Below are 22449 nucleotides of genomic sequence, written 5' to 3'. Positions count from 1 at the left end.
TACAGGTAGCGGCAATGAGGTTAATGTTATCTTGCGTATCAGTTACACAAGGTAATTCCAGCCTCCCTGACAGCAGCGACTTCGGGCGTGGGTGGGTAGGACGGTGTGAACGAAATTAAATCCTCACGGCTTCAGAACTTGGGGCAACTCCAAAGGGTGCCGTGATGTCCCCCGACAGTATCTTTCTTTGCAGTGGAACGGAGGTTTTTTCCCCTCTGGTTCGTCTGTCGAGGGCCGCTAGACCAGCTACATGGCAGCTTGGCTAAGCAAGCCCGGCCACGGCTTGGCTCGCATGGCCCCAGCCCCAGGCGCGGCGGTGCCCGAGGAGGGTGGGTCGGTGCGTGGTTGTGCGGGTAGGCGCCGCCACCGGGGGACCGCGCTGTGCCGCCTCCCCGCGCCAAGGGCGCCCGGCTGCCCGCTCACTGATCCCCTCACTGCGTATTTCAAACCCCTCCGCGCCCTGCGGTGATGCTCCGCTCTCTGCGCTGCTCTAGCCGGCAGCGGGCGCTGGTGCCGGTGGGGGCACGGCGGGGGCTGCAGGAGCACGGCGGGCTGCAGCGGCGCAGCGGCCACCCGGGGCACCGGCGGGGACGCCCCCTCCGCCGCCGGGCTGGGTCCCTCCGCCCTCGGTGCCGCCCGCCGGGAGGGGCGGCCCGGCCCGGCCCCGCCCCCGCGGAGCGGCGCGGCCAGAGGCGCGGAGCGGCGCGGGGCCCGGAGGAGCCGCGGAGATGCTGAGCTCGCCCTGGGCGCGCTTCTACTCCAACAGCTGCTGCCTCTGCTGCCATGTCCGCACCGGCACCATCATTCTCGGCGTCTGGTACCTGGTAAGCGCCTGCCGGCTGCCCCCGGCCCCCCCGGGGGTGTCCCCGCCCGGTCGCTCGGCACCGGCTGCAGGGGCAGCTGTCCCGCGGAGGGGGGATGCCCACGGCAGCAGCCGAGGCTGCCCCTGCCGCCCGGGCGGGCTTTGGAGGTAACCCCCAGGGAGACACGTTACTGTGAGCATCGTAACGGCCCCAGCCCCCCCGGCTCAGAGGCTGGTGTTCAGGCTCTGCTTAAACGGGGGAAATGAAGCGTGTGTGTGCTTAGGGGCGGGGGGGGGGGGGGCGGGGGCAGCACGGGCAGGCTCACCAGGGTCCCGAGCACTAAGCCGTTCGGGGGACGGAAGATGTGATGAGTGAAGCCCCCGCGGCGAGGGGCGCCCCCCAGGCCGGGCGGCGCTGCTGCCCCCGCCGGGCTGCCCCGACCCCGCGGGGGAAACCCTGGCTGGGCACGTCTGGTCGGCGCGTCGTGAAGCGGGCGGGTGTTCTCGTCACTGCTGTTCCTCGCTGGGCAGGTAACTGTCGGGAGTATCTCGGGCTGCCTGGCGAGAGCTGAAGCCTTTCAGGCAGCTGCTCTCAGGTCCCAGAAAGACTTAAGTCCCTCGTCAGGGCAGTGGCTTGGGAGTGAGGGACTGACCCTGCTGCCAGCCCCCAGGGGCTGTTCGACACCCGGTTATATCAGCCAGGGGAAGGAGGCGGTGAGGGGGAGGCACGCTAAGCCCCCGGTTCCTCTCCTGTCCCTCAATCCCTTGGGTAGCACTGCGGGAAAAGCAGCTTTCCCCGAGCCGGCTCTGGCCACGGTCGCAGGGTTTGCAATAAAAATTGCTGGTTGGTCGCTGTCGGTTCTGTAGATGCGCTTCTCAGCCTGCTCAGTATGCCCTGCCTCTTGGTGTGAGGAATCGGCCTGTGTCTGATGGCAAGGCCGTGCAGAGCTGTTTGCCAAGCATCATTTTTCAAATGATTGCAGACGGAAGCAGATTAGACCCGGGCTTATTTGCTAACTGCTGAAATTCCCTTCAGAAGCAAGTGAAAAATGCAGGGCTAGCCTCCATTGTAGGGCAGCTCATTAAATAAATTCAATCAGCGTAATAAAAAGGCTAGGCTGACGTTTCTGTCCTAGAAATCTTATAAAACGCTCTACGTCCCCTAAAATACATATTTCTCCACTGAGAAAATGGTGCATTAGTTGAGCCATTCCTTGCTCCTGGTTTTATAAAATACCGTTAAATGCAATATCCACAGCCTGTGGTATCTGAAATACTGACAGTATTGAAAAATATGCCTCACTTTGCCTGGCTGCAATGAAGTTTCAGTAAGTTTTAATATGACCTGAAAGCATTTGAACGTTTCTGCCAGGGTGCTTGTTATTTCCTCCTGCCTTCAGCTGAATGAAGCCTTTTCACATTGGCTCCACTGAGGCAGGGATACGGATATTTTAGCTGTTCAGTGGACCTAAAGATATTTGAGGAAGAGGGAAGTAAGTGCATCAGCTGGCCATAGATACAAAGAAAAGCCCGACAGCTCTTTAGGCATTGTTACCTAAACACCAGTGCCCCCATTTCACATAATATTTTTCTGCAAAACCTACTTATAAATTTTCTTTTCTAACTAGCAGGTACTTCCTCATTCATTACACCTTTCCCTACCTTGCTTCTTTTGCTTTCATAGATTTCTCAGGGCAGATTTCTGAATGACTTCAGACTGACAATAACCCATAACATGTCAAGGGGCACATTTCTTTCTGTGCTTTCTCATCTGTGGCAACTATTTAGATTTTTAAGGTTAACTATGAAGAATAGAAAATTAGATGCATGTTGAAAATAAACGCTAAAGCTTTTTGCTAGCTTACAAAGTTAGGAAGCAGTAAGTGAGGAAGGGGTAGCCTCTTGAGTAAATAGCTTGAGCAAACAGCTTTGTTTTACAAAGTCATATACAAAAACATTGTTTTACCTCAGAAGAACAATTGTGATTTGATACCATGTACTACTGAGTACATAAAAATAGATGCAGCCCTAGTAGCAATTTTTTTTCTCTGCATGCATTTTGGGTGGTTGCATTACTCCAAACCCCATGAGCTATGAACATTACCTCAAATAAAGTTCAAACAAAAACCCCTTTGATTTTTCACCATGCCAGCATATGTTCTGTGTACTGTTTGCCATTATGCTTTACAGGAAATTACTTGAGGAAAAAACATCCCCCTAGAGAATGAATAGTTTTCTTGTTGCTTTTCATATCTTGCTGTCTGTGAGGTTTAAGTTTTATTAATTCTATGAATATGAATACAATGATTCAGTAGCAGAGGGTTCTGAAGGAGGAAAAATAGTAGCTTAAAAATATGGACAGGCTTTTAAAATAACATTTTCACACGTTGAACCCGTTTTGTGTTAGTATCACTTTAGGAGGCAGAACTTCATGTCTGAGTAAATGTGCAAAAAGTCCTGTATTTCTTGGCAATGATATTTTAGCTCTTTAGTTTTAATGTTTTAATTGGATATTTGGGATCCTACGAGTAGTGGGGAGAGTGGGGAGCTGACTGCAGGTGGAGTCATCAGGGCTGCATGATGAGAGTGCTTTCCCGCATCGGTAAGGGGAAGGAACACTGTGAATTTCCAAAACAGACCCAGCAGCCACGTGCACTTAGCAATGGTTTCATAAAGTATCAATAGCTGGGAAATAAATATTTAACTTTGCTCTATTTTAAGAACATAATGGATCTCAGAATGCTGATGTTTCTATAGCTATTGTGTTTCAGTAGTTTCTTCGTGGTAGAGCCATAGGTACTGCATCTAGAATAATATAATACAGCATTGCATGGTATTGCAGTATAGGATATATATAATACAATACACGTACTATCACAGAGCACTGAGGTACTTCAACATAAAAAGTAACTTGTAAAGCAGTCGGGGGAAATTTCCTGAAAAGAATATCTAATCAGGTTGCAGAATAGCCTGCACTTCAGGAACTAGTGTGCTGCCTTGGGGGAGAAAAGCTTAAAAGGGGCTGCTGCCGTGTTGAATACAAACATTATGCTGAAGGTTAAAATGGCAGTAATGTGGCTGGCTGGGGGCTAGCATTTATTTCGAAACCTGAGGACCAGTTTGGTTCAGCTGGTTATTAATCTTTGGGTTTTATCCCACTGGCACGGACTTTTTACTTCTCTCTATTATAATATGAAATTAGAGGTCACAAATGATAAAACAGGAACATTTTTGGGCACAGAAGTCTTACAAATGTCATACTTTGAAAATAAAAAATTCAGGAAAATTAGAAAGTCACTTTCAGCAGCTTAGTTTTGTCCCAGACAGTTGTAGCAGCATGCTGCTCAAGACAGTGACACTGCTGAAATGAGCCAGCTTCAGTTACGATCTCCCCTGGGTGCTGGAGTCCAGGGCAAAGCTGGCGTTTTTGTCAGTTCCAAGTGACCCAGTCAGGACTGGTGAGTCAGAATAACATCCCAATGGTAACAGCATTTATAAACACAGCGTGTCTTCTTCCTGAGGAAACGGACTCCACTTTCTTTATCTAAAACACAGAAAAGGAACAACATCAGATGTGGTAACAGTGTCACGGAAGGATTTTCCATTCTCTCGACACGTGGCAGCGGGATTTATGCACACTCCGAGGCTCCACCGGCAGCATCTGGGACAACGGGAATTATTTCCTATTTGCTCAGATGGAGAGATGAAACTTTGAGCCATCAACTGAGGAGAAAGAAAGCATTAAAAGAAGGAGCTTTCATTTTTGAGCTCTGCGTGCCCAGTGCCGTGCCGCCTGCTACCTGCCTTGCTGCAGCAGTGCCCTGGGCATGGGCTGCTCCTCCCCACTGTCCCCTGGTCCCTGGGAGCCACTGCCCTCCCTCCGTGCTCCCTGGGGTGCTGGCAGAGAGGGGCTAAAAATAAAAACTAATGGAAGGCTGAGAAACTTTTATAACAGCGAGTTATCAAGTTGTGTGGGTCCCTCCGAAGGACGTGCAGTAAGAACATAAATAGAGCGAGCTGAAGTTTTTAGCCAGCGTGGCTTCAACATTTGAGCTGCTATTTGTGGAAAGCTCAGCATGAATTGCTAGTCGTGACATTTCAGTTCAGGATTTTTCTGAATATACCGTTGAAAGAGTGCATAATTTCACTCTGAATCCCAGCCGTTTTTTTTTTTTAATGAAAGGATTGAAACCTAATGGATGAAAAAATGTACTGGGGGTGGCCTCTCTATAGCATAAAGAAAAAAAGCAAAAAAAAAAAAGCACCACTTGCTATGTCTTCGTTGATTTACAGGTTGAAAACCCAGCTGAGATCAGTGGAGTGCACTTGATCTGATGTCAAAATGAGAACTGAGGTATTTTGTGGCTGGGCCGTGCTTATTTTCATGTCTTTTTTCCAAGCCCCCATGCAGAACAGCATGTATGCCAATGTGTGTAAATACCAGTTTAGAAGATTACTGAAATCTTGGCTTACTTGGCAGGGACTAGAGATCAGCACTGACTGCTCACGTAAACAAAATGTACCTACACTGGGGTCCTTCCACGCTGCTCTGTCCTCACTCCTGCAACCTTTACGCTGTCCGAAACAGTTCACATCAGCAAGGAGGTGTGAGTGGTGATCCCTTGAACAGGGTGGAAAGGCCCTTTCAGGGGAAATAAAGACATTCTAAGAAAAGATGGAGTTACTGATTATTTTCAAACCTGTGAGAATCAAGTGACTCTGAAAACTGAAAAAAGAACTGAAGTTGTGAAAAGGGGCAAACTGCACCATTAGAAGCCTGATGTTACAGGGAATTGGAAACTTTGTTATCCCAGTTTGCATGAATACATGCATGATGCCTTGTGTTTCACCCAGAAAATTAGGTTTCTTTGCTTTTATATGGAATGAAATGGACTAAGAATAAAGGAGCCCCAACTTTATGTCTGTTTGAATGGTCATAATCCATCAGCCAGCTCATTGAAGGCTCTGTTCCTTCATATCAGCCAGGGATGTTGCTTCCTGTGTCACGCCAGTGTGATACAGCTGGGGCATTGGGTCAGCTGGTCCTGCAGGCAATGCTGCCTTCGCCATTCAGTACTGGTGGCAGTGGGGAAAGAAGCTGTGCAGAATGGGGCTTTCTGTGGGTTCACTAGGTGGCTGCCCCTCCATGGCCCAGATCTGGGCAGTATATTCCGGGGGAAGAGCTGGGTGGTGCCAATGACATGCCTAATTCCTATCCCTTGGCAGGAGATGTAGTGTCAGCAGCAAGTGAGATTTACCTGCTGGCAGGTGAAAGAGTCATGGTATAATCTGAAATGACTTGAGATTCCCAATTCTTGTAGTGAAACTGGTAGCAGTGACTAAATATTTACGTCCCAAATGCCGTGTCTGTAAAATTATCATTAGTTTTTCTATTGCCTGTACTTCTTTTCATAAAATGAAAGCCAAGCTCTTGAAAAAAGCCAGTAACATTCCCAAATAATTCATTAGAGGCTTCCTGTGCACATGCTTGCTCTTGAGGAGAGTGGAGAGAAAACTCGGAATTATTGTTATGAATAAAGAAAAATATGCATCCCACTTTTAAAAGCTCCCCTGTATGATTGATGTACATGTCAATATCCAACTGAAACTGGGATCAGAAGGAAGTTCAGGGTATTTGCTCTTGGAGTGGATCACATCCATTTCATTATCTTCTTCAAGACCAGCAGGAAATAAATTACTGATCCTGCACATGGGTATCTGTTCAGGGCCTGCGTGGTGTTTTCTTAAGAAATTCAAAATGTATTTATGCATTTTAGACATGATAGAGCAAAGAATAAAGACCAGCAGTGATCATTAGCATGAACAAAATATACCTCGTTTGAAGGACCTTCTCAATAACTACATTCTGATTGTAACTTACCTAGAGACACAGTATTAAATAACATAACTATTAATTGCTTTGAGAATGGCTTCTAGAGAGCCCCTTAAAGGACTCCTCTCCCCACCACTCACAAACCCAGGCTGGTTTCTGCAATGCAGGAGGACCTTATCCCACCTGCTTTCTCCAGTTCATGCTTCAGGCCCTCTTCAGTTAGATTACAGAATGAAGTACCATATGGGAGGAAATTAAATCACACAATCAATAAGACAGCTTGCAAAGACCCTAATCGCTCACCTATGGGTGACAGAATCAATCCATGAACAGGCCAGAAAGATTATCTGAAAAAAGGATGGATTCATCGGTATACCATATCCCAAGTTACCTGGGCTTTCTGTTCTGAGTGAAAATAGCCAGGTTTGTGTGTTTGCCATGTTGCAAAGAGGAGCAGAAACAGTGTTTTGTCTGTCCTCCCCGGAGTCTGTCATATGTCAGTGTGTTTATTACTGTTTTTGTTTTAAACACTTTTTAAGTCATTGGAGAGTTAAAATTTCTTGCAAGCATCTTTTGGACAGTCCATGCATTTACTGAACTGTTTATCAGTCTGTAACACAACACAAGGATTTCTGAAAATGCGTTTAAACTCTAATCCCCTTACATACGCAGTTTTTCTTCTATCCCCAAATACCACACTAGGTGTTTTCACGGAGTATATGAATCATTGCAATGATAGCTCATAATCTGCATCAGTTGTCCAGGATAATGACACAGTTATCTCATCTAATCAATGCAGTTACCAATTCAGAAAATGCAAACCTTTGTAAAATACTCTTTTTTTTTTCTAGTAAAGGCCTTCAATTGGGTAATAAATTCAGTGGGATTACAGGGGACAGTTGTCTCCCTTCAGTGAGAAAACAGATGGTTGGTTGTAATAGGAGCAAAGTTTGCATAAATGCTTGTTAAAGGAAAAAAACACATTAAGGGTCCAGTATGCTGTAATTACATTTGGTTTTTATACAAAAAGTCATGAATGTATTTATAGAAAGGAGAGGAGGTATTACAGTAATCAAGTAAAATGTATTTAGAAGTTCTGTTGAAGGTTAATATGTATCTCCTAGTGAGCCAGAGGAGAACACATTAAGCTTTGTAAACTGATCGTTGATTAGACTGACGTCAGTGAAAATGCAATTAGTCTTATATATTCCTGGACATATGGGACGGATGTTGCAAAATAGCCAGGAATTAATTTCCTTGATTGCTTTCTTTTGCTCAGGTTTTATTGTGGGGCTCACGCTTTGACTGTAAAACTCTGAAAGTTTAAAGTGGTGAGACTTGAAAATGCGCACGGGATTTTCTGCAGCTGGGCTGGAGGGTTAAAGCCGCAAATCTTCAAAGAGCAGAACGGGAAGAGAAAACCCACCTTCATTGCTGAAGGTGCGAGAGAGTGCTCCTGGTCGATCTGAAGTAGAGAATCTGCCAGGAAGGCATCATTGAAGAAATAATCTGGACTTGAGCCTAGCACGCTGTTCCTCGACCTCCTGTGGGTCTGCTCTCTTTCGCATATCTGCAATAAGCTCTGACTAATGTCATCCTCGTCCTCTGCCTTAGAAGAGCTTTTTAAAGTGCTGTGGCTGTTTTCCATTTCATTGCTGGCTTGTGCTGAGCGAGGTTTTGCTCTGTCAGGAGATATATTAAGCTACTTAAAACAGACAGGACAAATGCTTTTGGCAGAAACACAGGTTTGTGGGAGGTTTTCACCTTGCGGAGGTGCATTTCCCAACTGTGAAACAGCTGCACCCAGACAGATCAGATACATGTAATCATGTTATTTACTATTTTACTAATTATCTGTACTGTACCATTCTTTGTGGTGTGCCCATTTCTTCCTTGCATGACTAAATCCCTGCCTTGGGTTGCAGAGTGATGCAACGATGCAGTTTACTACCGACAGCCCCAGTCCGGTCCCTTTTGTATGTCTTCTATGCATATTGCCTGTGGTGACTACATAAAGATAATTGATCAAAGGTTTGGTGTGCTTTGTTTGGGTTTTTTTTTGGTTGTTGTTTTTTGCTTTTTTGTGTTTGTGTTTTTTTTTTAATTAAGTGGGCATATGTAGTCTGCTGCCAAAAGTTGGGGTACACTCCTCTCACCAGTGCAGTAACACATGTCCAAAGAGGCTAGAGGTGAGTTTGAGCACAGAGTCACGGGCTGGTGTGGGTAAGGCACACTAGCTGCTGGCCAGGGCCAGCTGCCTTGGGCAGTCCAGCCTGGGTGCTCAGTTACAGCCACGTTCACTGGCCCAGCCCCTGTCACAAGTCCACACCAAGCTTCAGACTCATGGCAGCTGCCACGACTCACATCAACAGTGACACTTTAGCAGGTCTGCCCTCAACCTTTCATAGCCACCCGCAAGACTCAAAAATCAGGTTTTGGAAGTAAAGGACAAATGCAGAAACCAAACAAATCCCAACTGACCCATCGAGCAACCCTTTTTCTAATAAGGTTTTAATGCATACCATTCTTGGCTAGCTCTCCGCAGCATCCTGAACCAAGGTGTGCTTTAGTGGAAATTCTGAGTTGATCTGGCAATGTTTTACCTTGAACATGGGTATATGATTGTATTTCCCTAGGGCCGGGCAGAAGACCTTAGCAATCATTTTCAGGACTTTGCTCAGATATGAGTTCAACTGTATTTAAATACAATGTAAAAGTAACAAAGAATCCACTGATAGATTTGCATACAAATATCCTATTTCCTTAAACCATGGAAAGACTAAGATTAAGTATAACAAATTAAACTCTATCTCTAGGGAGGCAGAAACCTCTAGTGTGCATCCTGCACAGTCTGTCCATCTATTTTTTTTTTTAATTTTGTCATTACCATGTTTCATTAATAACAGATCTCCTGTGGTTTGAGTTTTAGGGCTGTTAAAAGCCTGGCAGTAGACAGTAGTTGAGTGAGTCATTTGTATAGAAGAGTGCTGATAAATTATGCTGGACTTCCTATATCAATTTAATCAGCATAGCCTTTGAAGTTCCGTGCTTAGTGTCATTATAATAACCAAAGTTGAAATTATATATATAGTCTGATTAAAATATTTAATGCGGCTTTCTATTTTATGCTCTCTAGAATACGCACTCTGTAGCGTGCTGGTCTGAGCCTGTCTGGATCATTCTTTGACTTCTCATGAGTAATACAGAAAAATAAGCAACAAGAATTGCAGACTCTACCTTGCCTTCTCCAGATTAAAGAACATAAAAACTTAATTGCTACTTGTGATCTGACTGACACTCTCCCTATCCCAGTGCAGTGTTTCAGGTAGCAGGCACAAACAGGCTTTGAGAAGTCACACAGGGAGGTAAGAAAGAGCAACTTGTGCAGGGACAATATTTTCTTTTATGCTGCTGTTATTCTAAGGTTGGGCAACAACCTGAAGCAGGAAAACTTGTATTTTGGTTTTTTAGGATGCTTTGTAATATGACTAAGCACTTGCATTTCCTGAATAAACAGGTCATCCTTTTCTGTATTCCTCCAACCTTTTGGCTTCAGTAATGATGTCTGGTGATGAGTTTCACTGGTGAAAGGGGTGAAGGATTCCCTTGTAACCCAACTTGATGTGGCATCTTTCTGTTCCCCTTCAGACTGCTGTGTTCTATTGGGTGAAAAGATAACTAAGTGTGGCTGGGTTTCCTTCCTCGGACCATTCATTAATTTGTGCATCACTAACACATCTGTGGCTTGTCCCTCAGTGCTGGCAAGCTGAAACATTTTCATTAGCGTGAGGCAGAAGGCTTACACAGCAGAAAAAAAGAGAGGTATCTACTCTGACAGCCAGGGTTCTCCTGCTCCTCCTTTTCTGGGCGTTCAAGCCACTGACTGAGGCGTGCTTAGATGCAGGTCCTGGGTCCTACGTGCCCTGACGGAGAAGGTGACTGAGATATTGCTGTAAGATCTGTAAAGATACTTGGCCCCACTGGAGGGACACCTTGTTCCTTCTCACCTTGTTTGCCTGCTTTCCACACCAGTCAGACAGCTGTAAAACCTTTATTGCTAAAAGTGCCTCCTTGTTTAATCAGAATTCAGAAAACAAAATATACTTTGCCTATCAGGGGGAGAGAGAACAGATAGAAAAATCTGCCCATATGGGCCAATATTTCATAAACCTTAACTCGTCATCAATGCTAACAGATAAGTTTGGGAAAGGTGTTCCAGACAGTGCTAATTTACCCTGAGCTATTGAGTTAAACCCTGAACTTTGGTTTTTTTCCCTGTTGTAGGGTTTTTCTGTCCTTTTGATGAACAAAAGCATTTTTGCTTGTATCGGTATCTTCTATGCTAAAGGAAAAAATCAAGAACAATGCAATTAACATGCCAAGTGGGAAGACAAAGGTAGATGGAGGGGATTAAGGATGCTGAGTTGGCTAAACTATACAGTTTCCATACATTCTTACTTTTTCTAATAGTAATACTGGTTTCAAATATCCAAATACTATAAAATATTCTTCTGTTCTTAGTTTCAATGAGCAAAAATAGTTTAAGACTGGGGTTTTGTTTCTGTAATTTCTACAGAGAACGAGCACCTGGAGTCACAACTTTACCTTGAGTTTTTTAAGGGAGACAGAGGGTATGGGGGTTTTGTTTGAGACTTTGTTCAGTTTTCTTAAAAACATTCAGGATTTCTTACTAGTAAAACTAATGTCCTTGGTGATTTGCTTCAATAAGCATCTCTGTAGAGGGCAACAAACTAAACCCTGGCAGTTTTGTGGGGTATTAAAAACACACTAGAATTGTGTGTGCCAGTTCAAAACCTGGCCAAGGTTTAGGAGCCTTGGTCAGCAACATCTGGAGATGGCTCACTGTTCAAAGTCCTCGGAGAAATCTGCTGTTATTTGCTGCTCAGTCACAACTTGTTTGGTTCAGAAACATCATCCCCTCTTTCATCTGGTAGCTGTATCAGGTACGGAACTATAAAGTAAGCTACAATGATGTTTTGGTAACTAGCTGCCTATATCGATCACATTATTATAATTCACTAATGTGGATTACAGAAAGTTGGAGGGTTAGCCCAGAATGTTTTCATTAATTCTATTTTTTTATTATTTTGTGTATCATAAAACCGAAGTGTATCTCTGCAGTTTTCTATTTTTCTCTCCTTATCTGAAAGTATTGGGGTTTTATATCTACCTGTTACTGGGGTGTTCACTGTCATTAAACCAGCTCCCTGGAACTGGAAAGGGCCCCGGGCAGGGAGCACAGGCAGTGAGTTAGCTCTCCACCAATGCAGAGATTTAAGGTGTATACTTAAGCAGATCTCTCAAGTTCAGTGAGGCTGAAAAGAGACCCAGAATTAAAAGTGTATGTACATCTTCCACTGCATAAACTACATCCAGACTGTTCCATGCATGGGTTCAGTTATAAATTGAACCCTCAATATAAATAAAGCTAGGATTTTTTCCTTACTTTTTCCTATAAATGTAAGGATCTCTCTTTACTGCATTAGGAAGTCTTAGGAGAACTGTAGCAGAATATTTAGAGGGGACCCTGTGGATCTCAATAGAAATACTGGTGTATTTTTAATGCAGTGCACCGACTTAAAGTAAGCTTAATATTTCCTCTTCTAAACTCCTTTATCAGAGCAATTTTATTTCAACTCTTGACTGTAAGCTGGAGGAAGACAGGGGAAAATTAAGCCCTTGTAATTCCTGACAATTCTTTTAGTATTTACAGACACCTATGTAGTTGCTGGCTTGAGCATTTCTCTATCTGCTTGAGTTAGGAATCAGCAAAAGATCTCTGTTAATGGCATGCTCTCAGGAGCTACTGGAATTAATTTTATTTTAGATAAGCTGGGATAGATACCATGCAGCTGCACTTCTGTGAAGGGTCTGAAATTACAGTGGTACTTCTTTTCTCATTGCCTGTTGCTGCAGTGGTTCCTAACACCTTTCTTCCCCTGCATTTTATCTCCATGGGTCACCACAGCTCACTGCTGATCTCTGGAACAAAAGGTGTGGGAAATAAATAAGGCAACTCACTCATTGGTGCAGAAGTTTGAAATTTTAATGTGTTATATGGTTTCTAAATGCTGGATGCTGTCTGTGGCAAACATGAGGTTGCTTCCTTGCATCTTGAATGCTGCACATTCCCCCAAGCAGAGCTGCATCACATTGTACACAAGCTGCTGGTTCCTTACCATGGTACAGACGGAAGCAGCAGCAGCGGCTGGCAGTGCTGGTCCTGGTCTCAGTGTGTGCTGCCTTTCTCCCTCCTGCCTGCACGCACCTTCTCTCACGCAGTTACTGATGTTTAAAATATATTCTACTCAAAACTGAAATTGTGCTTGGTAAACTTTGAGCAGGAGATCCAAGTAATGCTCCAATATTTAGACTAGCTACCTCCTCCATATTTGCTTTCCCCCCCGTTTCATTATATGTTCTGGGGTCTCTACAAAGCAGTTATTTTCCCCCTCTGCATTGGTGAGAATCTGGTTGCCAGAGAAGCAAGATTTGGGGATTTTTAAAATTATTATTTTATTTCTCTATCGGAATAATAGGACACAAGCATTTCTAGGACTTTCTGTGGGATCTTTCTCCAGTCCCTTGTTAGGCCACTCTGGGCACCATCCTGCAAGGGCTGAGCTCAGGTGCAGAACTGGGGGCTGATAATGGGGTCTATCAACAGCCCCCAACATGGCAGTTGATGAACCAGGGCCAGCGGCCATCCAGGCAGCTGAACCAGGAGCAAAAGAGGATGAGACCAGGGACACAACTGCAGACAAGCTACAATGCGCATTCAGGGGGTCCGTCCAGGAAGCGTGGCTGGAGACCTGCATTCCTGTGGTGCTGCTGGAGCAGGGACTGATAACCCCCAGGCTGATCTGAAATGGGGTCTTGGGCTACGGTCAGGGATGTGTGGAGGTCCAAAGTGGGGCTGGGCAGGGCCAGAACGTTGGTACTCCTGGGGCTCCTCTCCTATAACTGTGGGTAGCAGCGTGACCGTAACCAGCAGCAGGACTCAGTGGGTACCATTCTGACCTGATAGTGCAAAATCTTGCATTTTATTCTTGCTGCTGAAAACCACCCTGGTGTATGTTCGTGAACATGTTTCTGTTTCTCCATCCATAAGAGGAGGATAACATGTCTCATTGGGAAGGTAAAGGGCCCGGTTGCTTACTGAAACTTCGCATAATGAAAATGTTTTCTAAGCACTGTTAATTAGTTGTTACATTATTTGTTGCTGAAGGAATGTAAGAGAAATCTTGGCCTTATTAAGAAAGCATAAAAATCTCTTCTGCTTTTCCTGGAACAGAGATTTCAACTCTCATACTAACTGCATATATCAGTAGGGAATTACTTTATGCTCTTGTCCTTGATTATGTGTCCTTGGAAGATGCTACGTCAGTAAGTTTTTAAGCACATTAAATTTATGCATGAAAGCATTTTTCAAAATTCAACAGTTGCATCACTTTCAAAACAAAAGAAAAACCCTAAGAAATACAATACACCCAACTGTGCACACATTTCATCTCAGAGAAAGAGCGAGCAAATAAGCACGTGGTATATTTCACTTGCACTGCTGACAGCACAGCTGGAAGGTGTTTAGAGGTCATGATGAGGGTCACAAAAGAACAACCTGATAGAACAGAAAAGTGATGCACTAAAGAGCATTAGAGAGATTCCTACTGACCTCACTGGACTTCAGATCTGAATCTGGACATATCCATATGGAGAAAGTAGAGTGTCTAGGTCACTATTTTATGAAACTTCCTGACTATACCTGTACGAAAGATTAAACTTGTATGCCTCTAAAATAGCAGCACTATACGCATTTATAGTTTCTGATTGCTTGGCTATTTTGAGTACTTCAGTAACGTATTTATTACTGGTATATGTCCTTTAGCTTTCCACAAAAGAGTAAGCAAGAACTGGATTGCAATATAAAGTTACACATAATGTTAAAAATTAGTAGGATTTATGGAATGTAACTTTGAATGTTGACAGTCTCTGATCTGTCTTCAAAGCCAGGACAAGACCATCTATGTCTGCAGCATTCCCAACACAAAGCTATTTAACTGTTCTATGAAAAAATGCAGTAATGAAGTTCTCTAACCCCCTCCAGACAATCTCTTCTGTTGTCTGATTGTTCTTATCATTCAGCAAGCTTCCTAACCTAAATTTCCTTTTGCTGTAATGTAAATCTGTTACTTTACTCATCTCCCAGTGGACCTGGAGAAAAGTCTATGGCCTCCTTCTTTTCCTTGCCTTTCTGCACAAAAAAGACTGAGAACATCTGCCTCCAGCTTCTCCTTGCTAAACAACCCCACTTTTTTCCCTGTCAGTCACACTTTCCAGATGTCTGATCACCTTCTGTTCTGTTGCAGGATCCTCTCCAGGGTTTTTCTTGGTACATTTTAGAAGGACTTTGAACTGGACCCTTTCTGCAGAGGCCCTGTGGAGGGCGAGTGGGAAGATGACTTGTGCGTCTAATACCCAGGTTTCTGCAGTACTGCCCACCACCACGTAGCCACAAAGATGAGCTTGTGGGATGGCACTGAGTCACGTTCAGTTTATTCACTCTCATACCCAAACTTCTGAGGAACTGTTATCTAGTCAGTTATTTCTCCTCTTGTTCTGCAGTTCATCACAAATGTCATGCTCTGTGCTTGTTGGTACTGAATTGTGCTCTATTGTCTGAATTCGTAGTATCACAGAATGGTTTGGGTTGGAAGGGACATTAAAGATTATCTAGTTCCAACCCCCTGCCATAGGCAGGGACACCTTCCACCAGACCAGGCTGCTCAAAGCCCCATCCAGCCTGGACTGGAGCACTTCCAGGGATGGGGCATCCACAGCTGCTCTGGGCAGCCTGTCGCAGGGGCTCACCACCCTCATCACAAAAAGTTTCTTCCTTATGTCCAATCTATCTCTATCCCTTTCAGTCATTACCCCTTATTGTATTACTGCATGCCATTGTAAAAAGTTCCTCTCCAGCTTTTCTTTAGGCCCCCTTTAGGTACTGGAAGACTGCTATAAGGTCTTCCCCAGAAACTTCTCTTCTCCATGTCCTTCTTATGTTGGGGCCCCAGAGCTGAACACAGCACTGCAGGGAGGTCTCAGGAGAGCAGAATAGAAGGGGGGAATCACCTCCCTCGACCTGCTGGCCACACTTCTTTTGGTGCAGCCCAGGATACAGTTGGCTTCTGCCATAGTTGGTCAAAATCTTTTTAATCTTATATCCCAGTGCTTACAGCTTGGCATTGTCTGAAAATTAAAGAAAGATACCAGTCACAGGTGAATTGAAATACCAATTTCTTTCTTGTCTTTCAATGGTACTGGAAAACCATAATCAATGTATCTTCCACACTGTCTGTGAATCCTTGACAGCTGTTCTTTCATTACAACTATCCAGCTGGCTGTGCACTCACCTTCCTGCACTTTCAACCAAACCAGGTTTTCCTAGCTCAGTTATAAGAATCTCATAACATTAAAAGGCTTGCTAAGATGCAAAGAGACGATATCCACTGTTTTTTCACTGTCCACAAGGCCTCTTAGCCTGTCAGAGAAGGAATTAATTACGCTTTGTCCTTGACAAGCCCATGGTGATTGTTGGTTATGACCATACAAATTTGAAGTGCTGATGGGGAGACTGCTTGATTGTCTTTCCTTGGGTTTATTTTATTCTTAAATCTCATGTTCTGGCTAGATTTTCTTTACGTGGCCTTCCTGCTTTGAAAAAGCATAAACTGTGCTTGCTCTTTCCCTGTCTTTTGAACTCAATCTATTCTCAGTAGTTGTTCAAAATCATTGCTAACAGATCTGTTATCAGCTAAATTTGATGGAATTTGCCAATCAAAAAGCATTGATCTTACCCACGAAATTCTCTAGCCTGTTATGTCTTATGGTAGCCTGTGTTCCTACACCTTTTTTGTTGCTGTTAGTAACCTGTGATCAGATTAGGATGACTTTGAAGTGAGAATCGAAGCAATAAAAATCCATCTTTTCCAGCATATTATATTATCAGCTTTCTTTTCTGTTTTCCTGTTCATCAGTTATCTTCTTAGTTCTGTAGAATAATCTTCTAGCCAGGCTGCGTTATTTCATGCCGAGCAATCTTCTTTTCTTCAATTAGCCCTCTTTGCTTCAAAGTGATATGAGCATTTTGTTCAAATTTGTTTTAAAATACAGCTCTTGGCTAACCTCTTGAGTTCCTCTCGTAGCTGATACTTGACAATCTGTTTCTACTGAATGGCTTTATACTATACTCTTGGGTTTAATTGACTTACCACATTTCATAGCCAAGGCCTCGGTGTATGTGAGCATCTTTCTGTGCCATACGACACAGGAAGCTGTGCATCAGACACTGGGCTCACATTGCCACCCACTCCCATCCCCCCAAGGCCTCCTGATTTAGCATTTCACGTGGATCAGCTCATCGCTCATGGTCTCTTAAAACACAGCCTCTTCCAGCAAATGAGCTCTTCTTTGTTGACATAGCAATTTCCTAGGGCCTGTCCCCAGTTCCAGCTCTGCCATGCTAATAATCCTTGACGACATCATGCATCTGTAATAATCTCAAAATTATTGGTTTTAATTGATTTTAGTTTTTACAACAGAGCAAACTGGAGTGGATGTGCTAATGTGTTTTGTAATCTGAAAGGGCAGCGGTAACTTTTCTGGTGGTGTGGGAGGGAGTCAGAACAGAAAGGGGCAATCCACGTTTTGTTCCGTTTTCCTGCTGCCACTTGGGGAAGAAATAGGTCCTGTTTACGCAAACCCAGAGAAACTAACTGCAGTGTTAGTTAAATACTACAGTTGGATGGCTGGAAAACAGCCTCTGCCACAGTTGGCACGGACTGTGGTGGGTATATGCTACCCAGAGGTTTTTCACAGTTTACTTTCACAGCTTGACCCTTTTCCCTTTTTCCTCCCTGTAGATTATCAATTCGGTGGTATTGCTGATTCTGCTGAGTGCCCTGACCGATCCTGACCAGTATCACCTAACCAGTGCTGAATTAGGGGGTGAATTTGAATTTATGGATGATGCCAGTAAGTACGAACTGCTCCAGCATTTACGTAACTGTCCTATAATTTCAGTAATTACTGTCCTTTAATTATTGCTCCAGCTTGGTATCTTACAGATGCATTTTTATTATGAAAGGTGTATTCATGGCACAGTTCAAACTGGTTACCTAGTAGTAACCTTATCTGCTACCTATTAGTAATCAGTCTGCTCTGCTGTGTCCTGCCTTGGCAGGGGCAGGGCCAGCCCTTGACATGGAGATGTTATCCTGGAGAATGATACTGAAAGCCCCAGGAGGATTTTGCAAGACAGGGGGAGATACAGAGTCTCTGCACCTCCCAGTACCATGTCCCACAGTGCCCACACATGCATAAGAATCCATACTGCTATTTGTGTCTTGAAATAAATCTTGTAATAGATGCAAATATAAATATTAGCTTTATATTATAGGCATATTAGCGATTACACAGGGCTGCTTCCTTCACTCACCAAAGAGCATGATAGAAAATCTTCAAGATGGTTGCAGGGAAGGTGAGCCAGGCCATTTATGTCTCCTGGAAATATCTCCTGTCCTTTGCAAATGTTTCTTTCTTCCATGACTGTTTGGACTTATTTAGCAATGTTTGATTTGTTGATTTGCTTTAACCATTTAATTTGTATCTAGAAAGGTTTTCCTTCAATGTGATTTTGAAAAAAATGTCTGTTTATTTTCCTTTCTGCTCACAAGATAGTTAAGTTCAGCATTTCTTACAGTAATCTGAAACAAGGTCTCCTGCTAGTTACACTTGGTGTCTTGCTGCTCAGAATCTCACCCATCTGCAGCAAAAGGCTCTTAAGTCCTTTCTTCATTCCTGCTGAAGTCAATAAAAACACCAGTAGGAAAGGAATACCCCACATGGGAGAAAAATAGTTGTACCCATGGTGTGTTAGAGCTGCTGGGTATCAGTTAAGAGATGCTTATTTCCACAAGGTCTTTAGTGCAGATATGCCTAGAGGATCTTAATTAATTAATAATAAGGGACAATTGCTACTTTATTGTGTCTTCGTTGTAAAACCACCTACAACTTCCAACTAAAATTCTTTTTATATAACTGGATTTAAGAAAGTAAGGACCATAGTAGATACAGATGGGCTCCTAGCTGATTCTGACATATTAAAACTGACTGCCTTGTCCTAATTCTCAGAGATTAACCTTGGTAATGACTGTCTGTCAGTGTGGTTTTATATAGCCAGCATCAGAGGCCTGCCAGTGCCCACGGCTTTTAAATTGTAATTCTGTTTTGTAATGCAATAGCTGTCAGATCAAGTACATTGGGGATTTCCATCTACACTTGAAAATTGTATTTTCTGTATTTTTTTATCGAGGCTTCTGAAGTGAACCCTGCAAGACTGTAAAAGAATGGCTTCTGGGGCAAGTGCCCTCATTTCCATTTGGTAAAGGGAACATTTCACAGGCAGTTAAATTACGAATGAATATTTGAATTAATGTTTCCTTTTATTCTTTGACTCCCTCTGGTTTAATGCCTTTACTGAGTAAAGGCAGTTGAATCAAGCTACTGGCTTTTATAGTTACTGGAAATAGCTGGCCAGAGATTTTTTTATTTATTCTTTTTTCTTTAAGTATGACTATTCGTTCAAAAATGAGGAAATGTTTTCTGATAAAACGTCAGACAAACTTCTACATGCTCTTCTCTTGTCCTACTTTTATTTGTCTTTTTTTAAGAAATATTTCCCAGGTTAGGTGCAAGTACTGAAATCCTTAGATGTGAAGCCATGTGTATGAAATACAGGAAGATACATCCATTTTTATGCTAATGAAGGTCCCAAAGTTGTTATCTATATGTAATTGTATTGACAAATAATAATGATGGAAATACTAGTAGCCGTTACTCATTATTACTTTTGACACTCCTATCAATAGCAAACAAACAAACAAAAAAAGCAGACACAGAGTTTGCATGTAAAGTTGTCACTCCCTTTTCCTCCTTCCTCAGATAGGCTCCTTCATAAAAGATCTGAGAATGTAATCTGGAAATAAATTTATCAGCTGAGTCACAGTAGTGGAAATGTGGCTAACCTGAAGTTAATGGCAAATTTGCCTTGACATCCAAGAAAGCAGGATCCCCCCAGTATTTGTATTTATATTTACTTCTGGCTGTGCTCAGGCCTGGTTTATGGAGAATTTTCCATTTTAAGTTCCAGCAGTGGGAAAAACTCTTGTCACATGCAGAGCCAGAGTCAGTCTAGTGCAAACTGCTTGAAAATGCCAGTGCAGCATCAGTTCTTCAGCTCCCATCTGCTTAGCCTTAATTTCAGGATTTAGCGTGGTTCCTGGAGCTTTGCCAGAGGCTCCAAAATGCCTGTTTGATTAAGCAGAGAAAGGATTTACCTGAGCACTTAGAAAAAGCTGTAGGTTAGTGCTTTTCCCTTCTATTCTAGAAAAGGAAATGAGGGGTGGTGGTGGGGAAAGTCTGCCAAGACTCGCCATGTGGCAGATGGAGTTACTGGAAGACACCAGTGCATGTGGTTTGGCTGGCTTTCCGAAACACATCTGGGAGCTGGGGAACATGCTGGGCTTCCTCCTGTGCTGGATACTCAGCTGAGCCCATTTAGTGTCATCTTTCTTTTTATTATTTCCTTAGGGCCTGAGGGACTTCATGAACTAGAAGCTGGACTAGGAAAAATTAGAAAAGTGTGAGCTGCCCAATGTAATACTGCCGCTGTTAAAAGACTAATAATGTCTGGGCAGGAGATGGAAAAGCCCTATAAATAATTTTGACTTCCCAGAGGGTTTCCACCTGAGCCTGCTGCTCAGCTCCTTTAGATACACAGACCATGGTCCTGACATGTCAGCAGTCCAGACAAGCAGTGCATGTTGCTTGGTTTTATTTACTGCCTTCCCGGTGTCATGAATGTGTGTGATACTTCATAAGCCATATGACAAGAAGGACTGAAATCCTATGTGTGGCCTATAGAAACTGAGGGGGACTTTGACACTGATGTCAGCAACTTGGGCCAAAGTGTCCCTGCCCTGGGATGGGCAGGCGAGACAAGGAGAGGGCTCAGGGCAGGGCAGGATAACGTGATGGTCTCTCTGCTGAACATGGCATGTATCCAGGGCTTAACAAGATTAATTCAAACAGAAAAAAAATAATAGCGAAACCTACAGACAGCAGGCTTGGACTTCTGCTGTGGGGTAAATGGGGATGGTAGAGCAGGTATTCTTCCTGCCTCAGCCCATCAACACCACCCAGCAGCATGAGCCCCTGCCACAGGGAGGGGAGAAAACTAGATCTTTGCCACAACGTGGCATATTCAGGGCTCTATCTTCCCCTCTGGCTTTCTCCTCTAGAGCAAGTCAGCTGGGCTCAAAAGTGCAGCAAATTCTTCCCTTCTCATTGGCCTCTTTTCTTCGCTGGAGAGAAAGTGCCACTGTCACATGGGTTCTGCATGGCAGCTGGCAGTGGTGGCACTGACCTTGCACAAGAAGCTTGGAGGAGAGAGCGAGGCAGTAATCCTTAGCTGTCAGTAAGGAGGCCAGGCTGCTGCATAAATAAGGCTAAGAAGGTGGGCAAAACTGCCCGAGGATTGCAGGCTGCTGATCAGCAGCTTTCTGGCCCCCAGCTGTTGTAGCTGTGAGCCAGCAATAAACTCCAAGGCTGGGGCAGGTGATGAGCTGGAGGATTTGAGGTCTCCATCACTCCACACAAGTCCAGGCTCAGGCACTGGCCCTGCTGGCTGCTCCTCCCTGTCCCTGCAGCACCCACCACCAGCCTCCTCTGGAAGAGGAGAGGGGAAGGCAAGGAAATGCTTGTGAGATGTGTTTGAAAGAGCTCCAGCTGCAGACCTTGCCGTGCACGCAGTTGCCCCATGCCAGGAGCTCTGCCCAGCCCCAGCAGCATCTGCTCCCCAGCATGGTGGGAAGATAGGATCTCGCTGCAAGCTATAAGAGGAAAAAAACCCAACTGGTTTCTTTAAACCCAAGCAGAAAACTCGAAAAGCCATCTAGGACACTAGGCTGTGTAACCACTGCAGTGGTCCAAGTACAGCCCTTCTAGCCATGAATGCCACGGGAAGTACATCATGGCTGGAAAAAAATTCACACACCCCTGTTAGCTTCTCATTTAATGTGCTACATATCTAGTTTCATTCTGATTAATTGAAGCTGACACAGCTCAAAAAAACCAATGAAGCCTTAAATGAGAAAGAACCAGCTTGAGCCAACTAGGACTTGGCACAGTGGAGCACAGCTAGAGAGACACCAGAGACAGGGAGCATGAGTGTGTCAGACCAGAGCTTCAATGTCAAGTTTATTGCAGTTTGCTGGGCTCTGGCTGTGAACCAGTACTGCTGTGGTCATGAGCAAGGCGAAGCCTGTGACTGTTGCATCTGCTGCAAACGGCAATGACAGCAGCTTCCCCTTGGATACAGTGAGTTGGTGACTGGGATTAAGAACGGACAGACTAAATAAGTGATCAGTGCCTTCAGGCTGATGGTTAAAATAAAAATGTTGATCTAAGAGCCTCTTTTGCAATTACCTCAATTGAGGTTAGTGGCTACGGGCAGCCATTTCCAGTTCTCCCCTTTTCTTTCATTACCTCAATTATACCTGGTCTATTCAAAATTGTTTTGATTTCACAGGATGTATGTGGGCAGCCAAATGACCACATAGTTAAAAGTGTCTGAAGAGGCTGTAGTACCTTTTATTAGTACAGGTTTTTTTTGTGGGTGCTTCCTCTTGAGGGCAGAATTCAGTCACCTCTAACAGGCACAGCACAGCCTCACCGC

General features: G+C 44.2%; 1 protein-coding gene across 1 annotated transcript in view; it reads left to right on the top strand.

Annotated features, from left to right (window-relative positions):
* Positions 1 to 602: 602 nt before the first annotated feature.
* LAPTM4B (lysosomal protein transmembrane 4 beta) overlaps positions 603 to 22449 on the top strand; it is a 61999-nt gene continuing 40152 nt past the window's right edge. Inside the window, exons 1-2 of the mRNA XM_055705717.1 lie at positions 603 to 824; positions 17576 to 17687. Of these exons, the coding sequence (XP_055561692.1) occupies positions 729 to 824; positions 17576 to 17687 (208 nt within the window). The 5' untranslated portion in view covers positions 603 to 728. The remainder of the gene's footprint in view (positions 825 to 17575; positions 17688 to 22449) is intronic.

This window comes from Falco cherrug, chromosome 3 (assembly GCF_023634085.1).
Source record: "Falco cherrug isolate bFalChe1 chromosome 3, bFalChe1.pri, whole genome shotgun sequence".
NCBI lineage: Eukaryota > Metazoa > Chordata > Aves > Falconiformes > Falconidae > Falco > Falco cherrug.
Note: the sequence above shows the minus strand (reverse complement) of the source record. Positions and strands in the feature narration are given on the sequence as shown.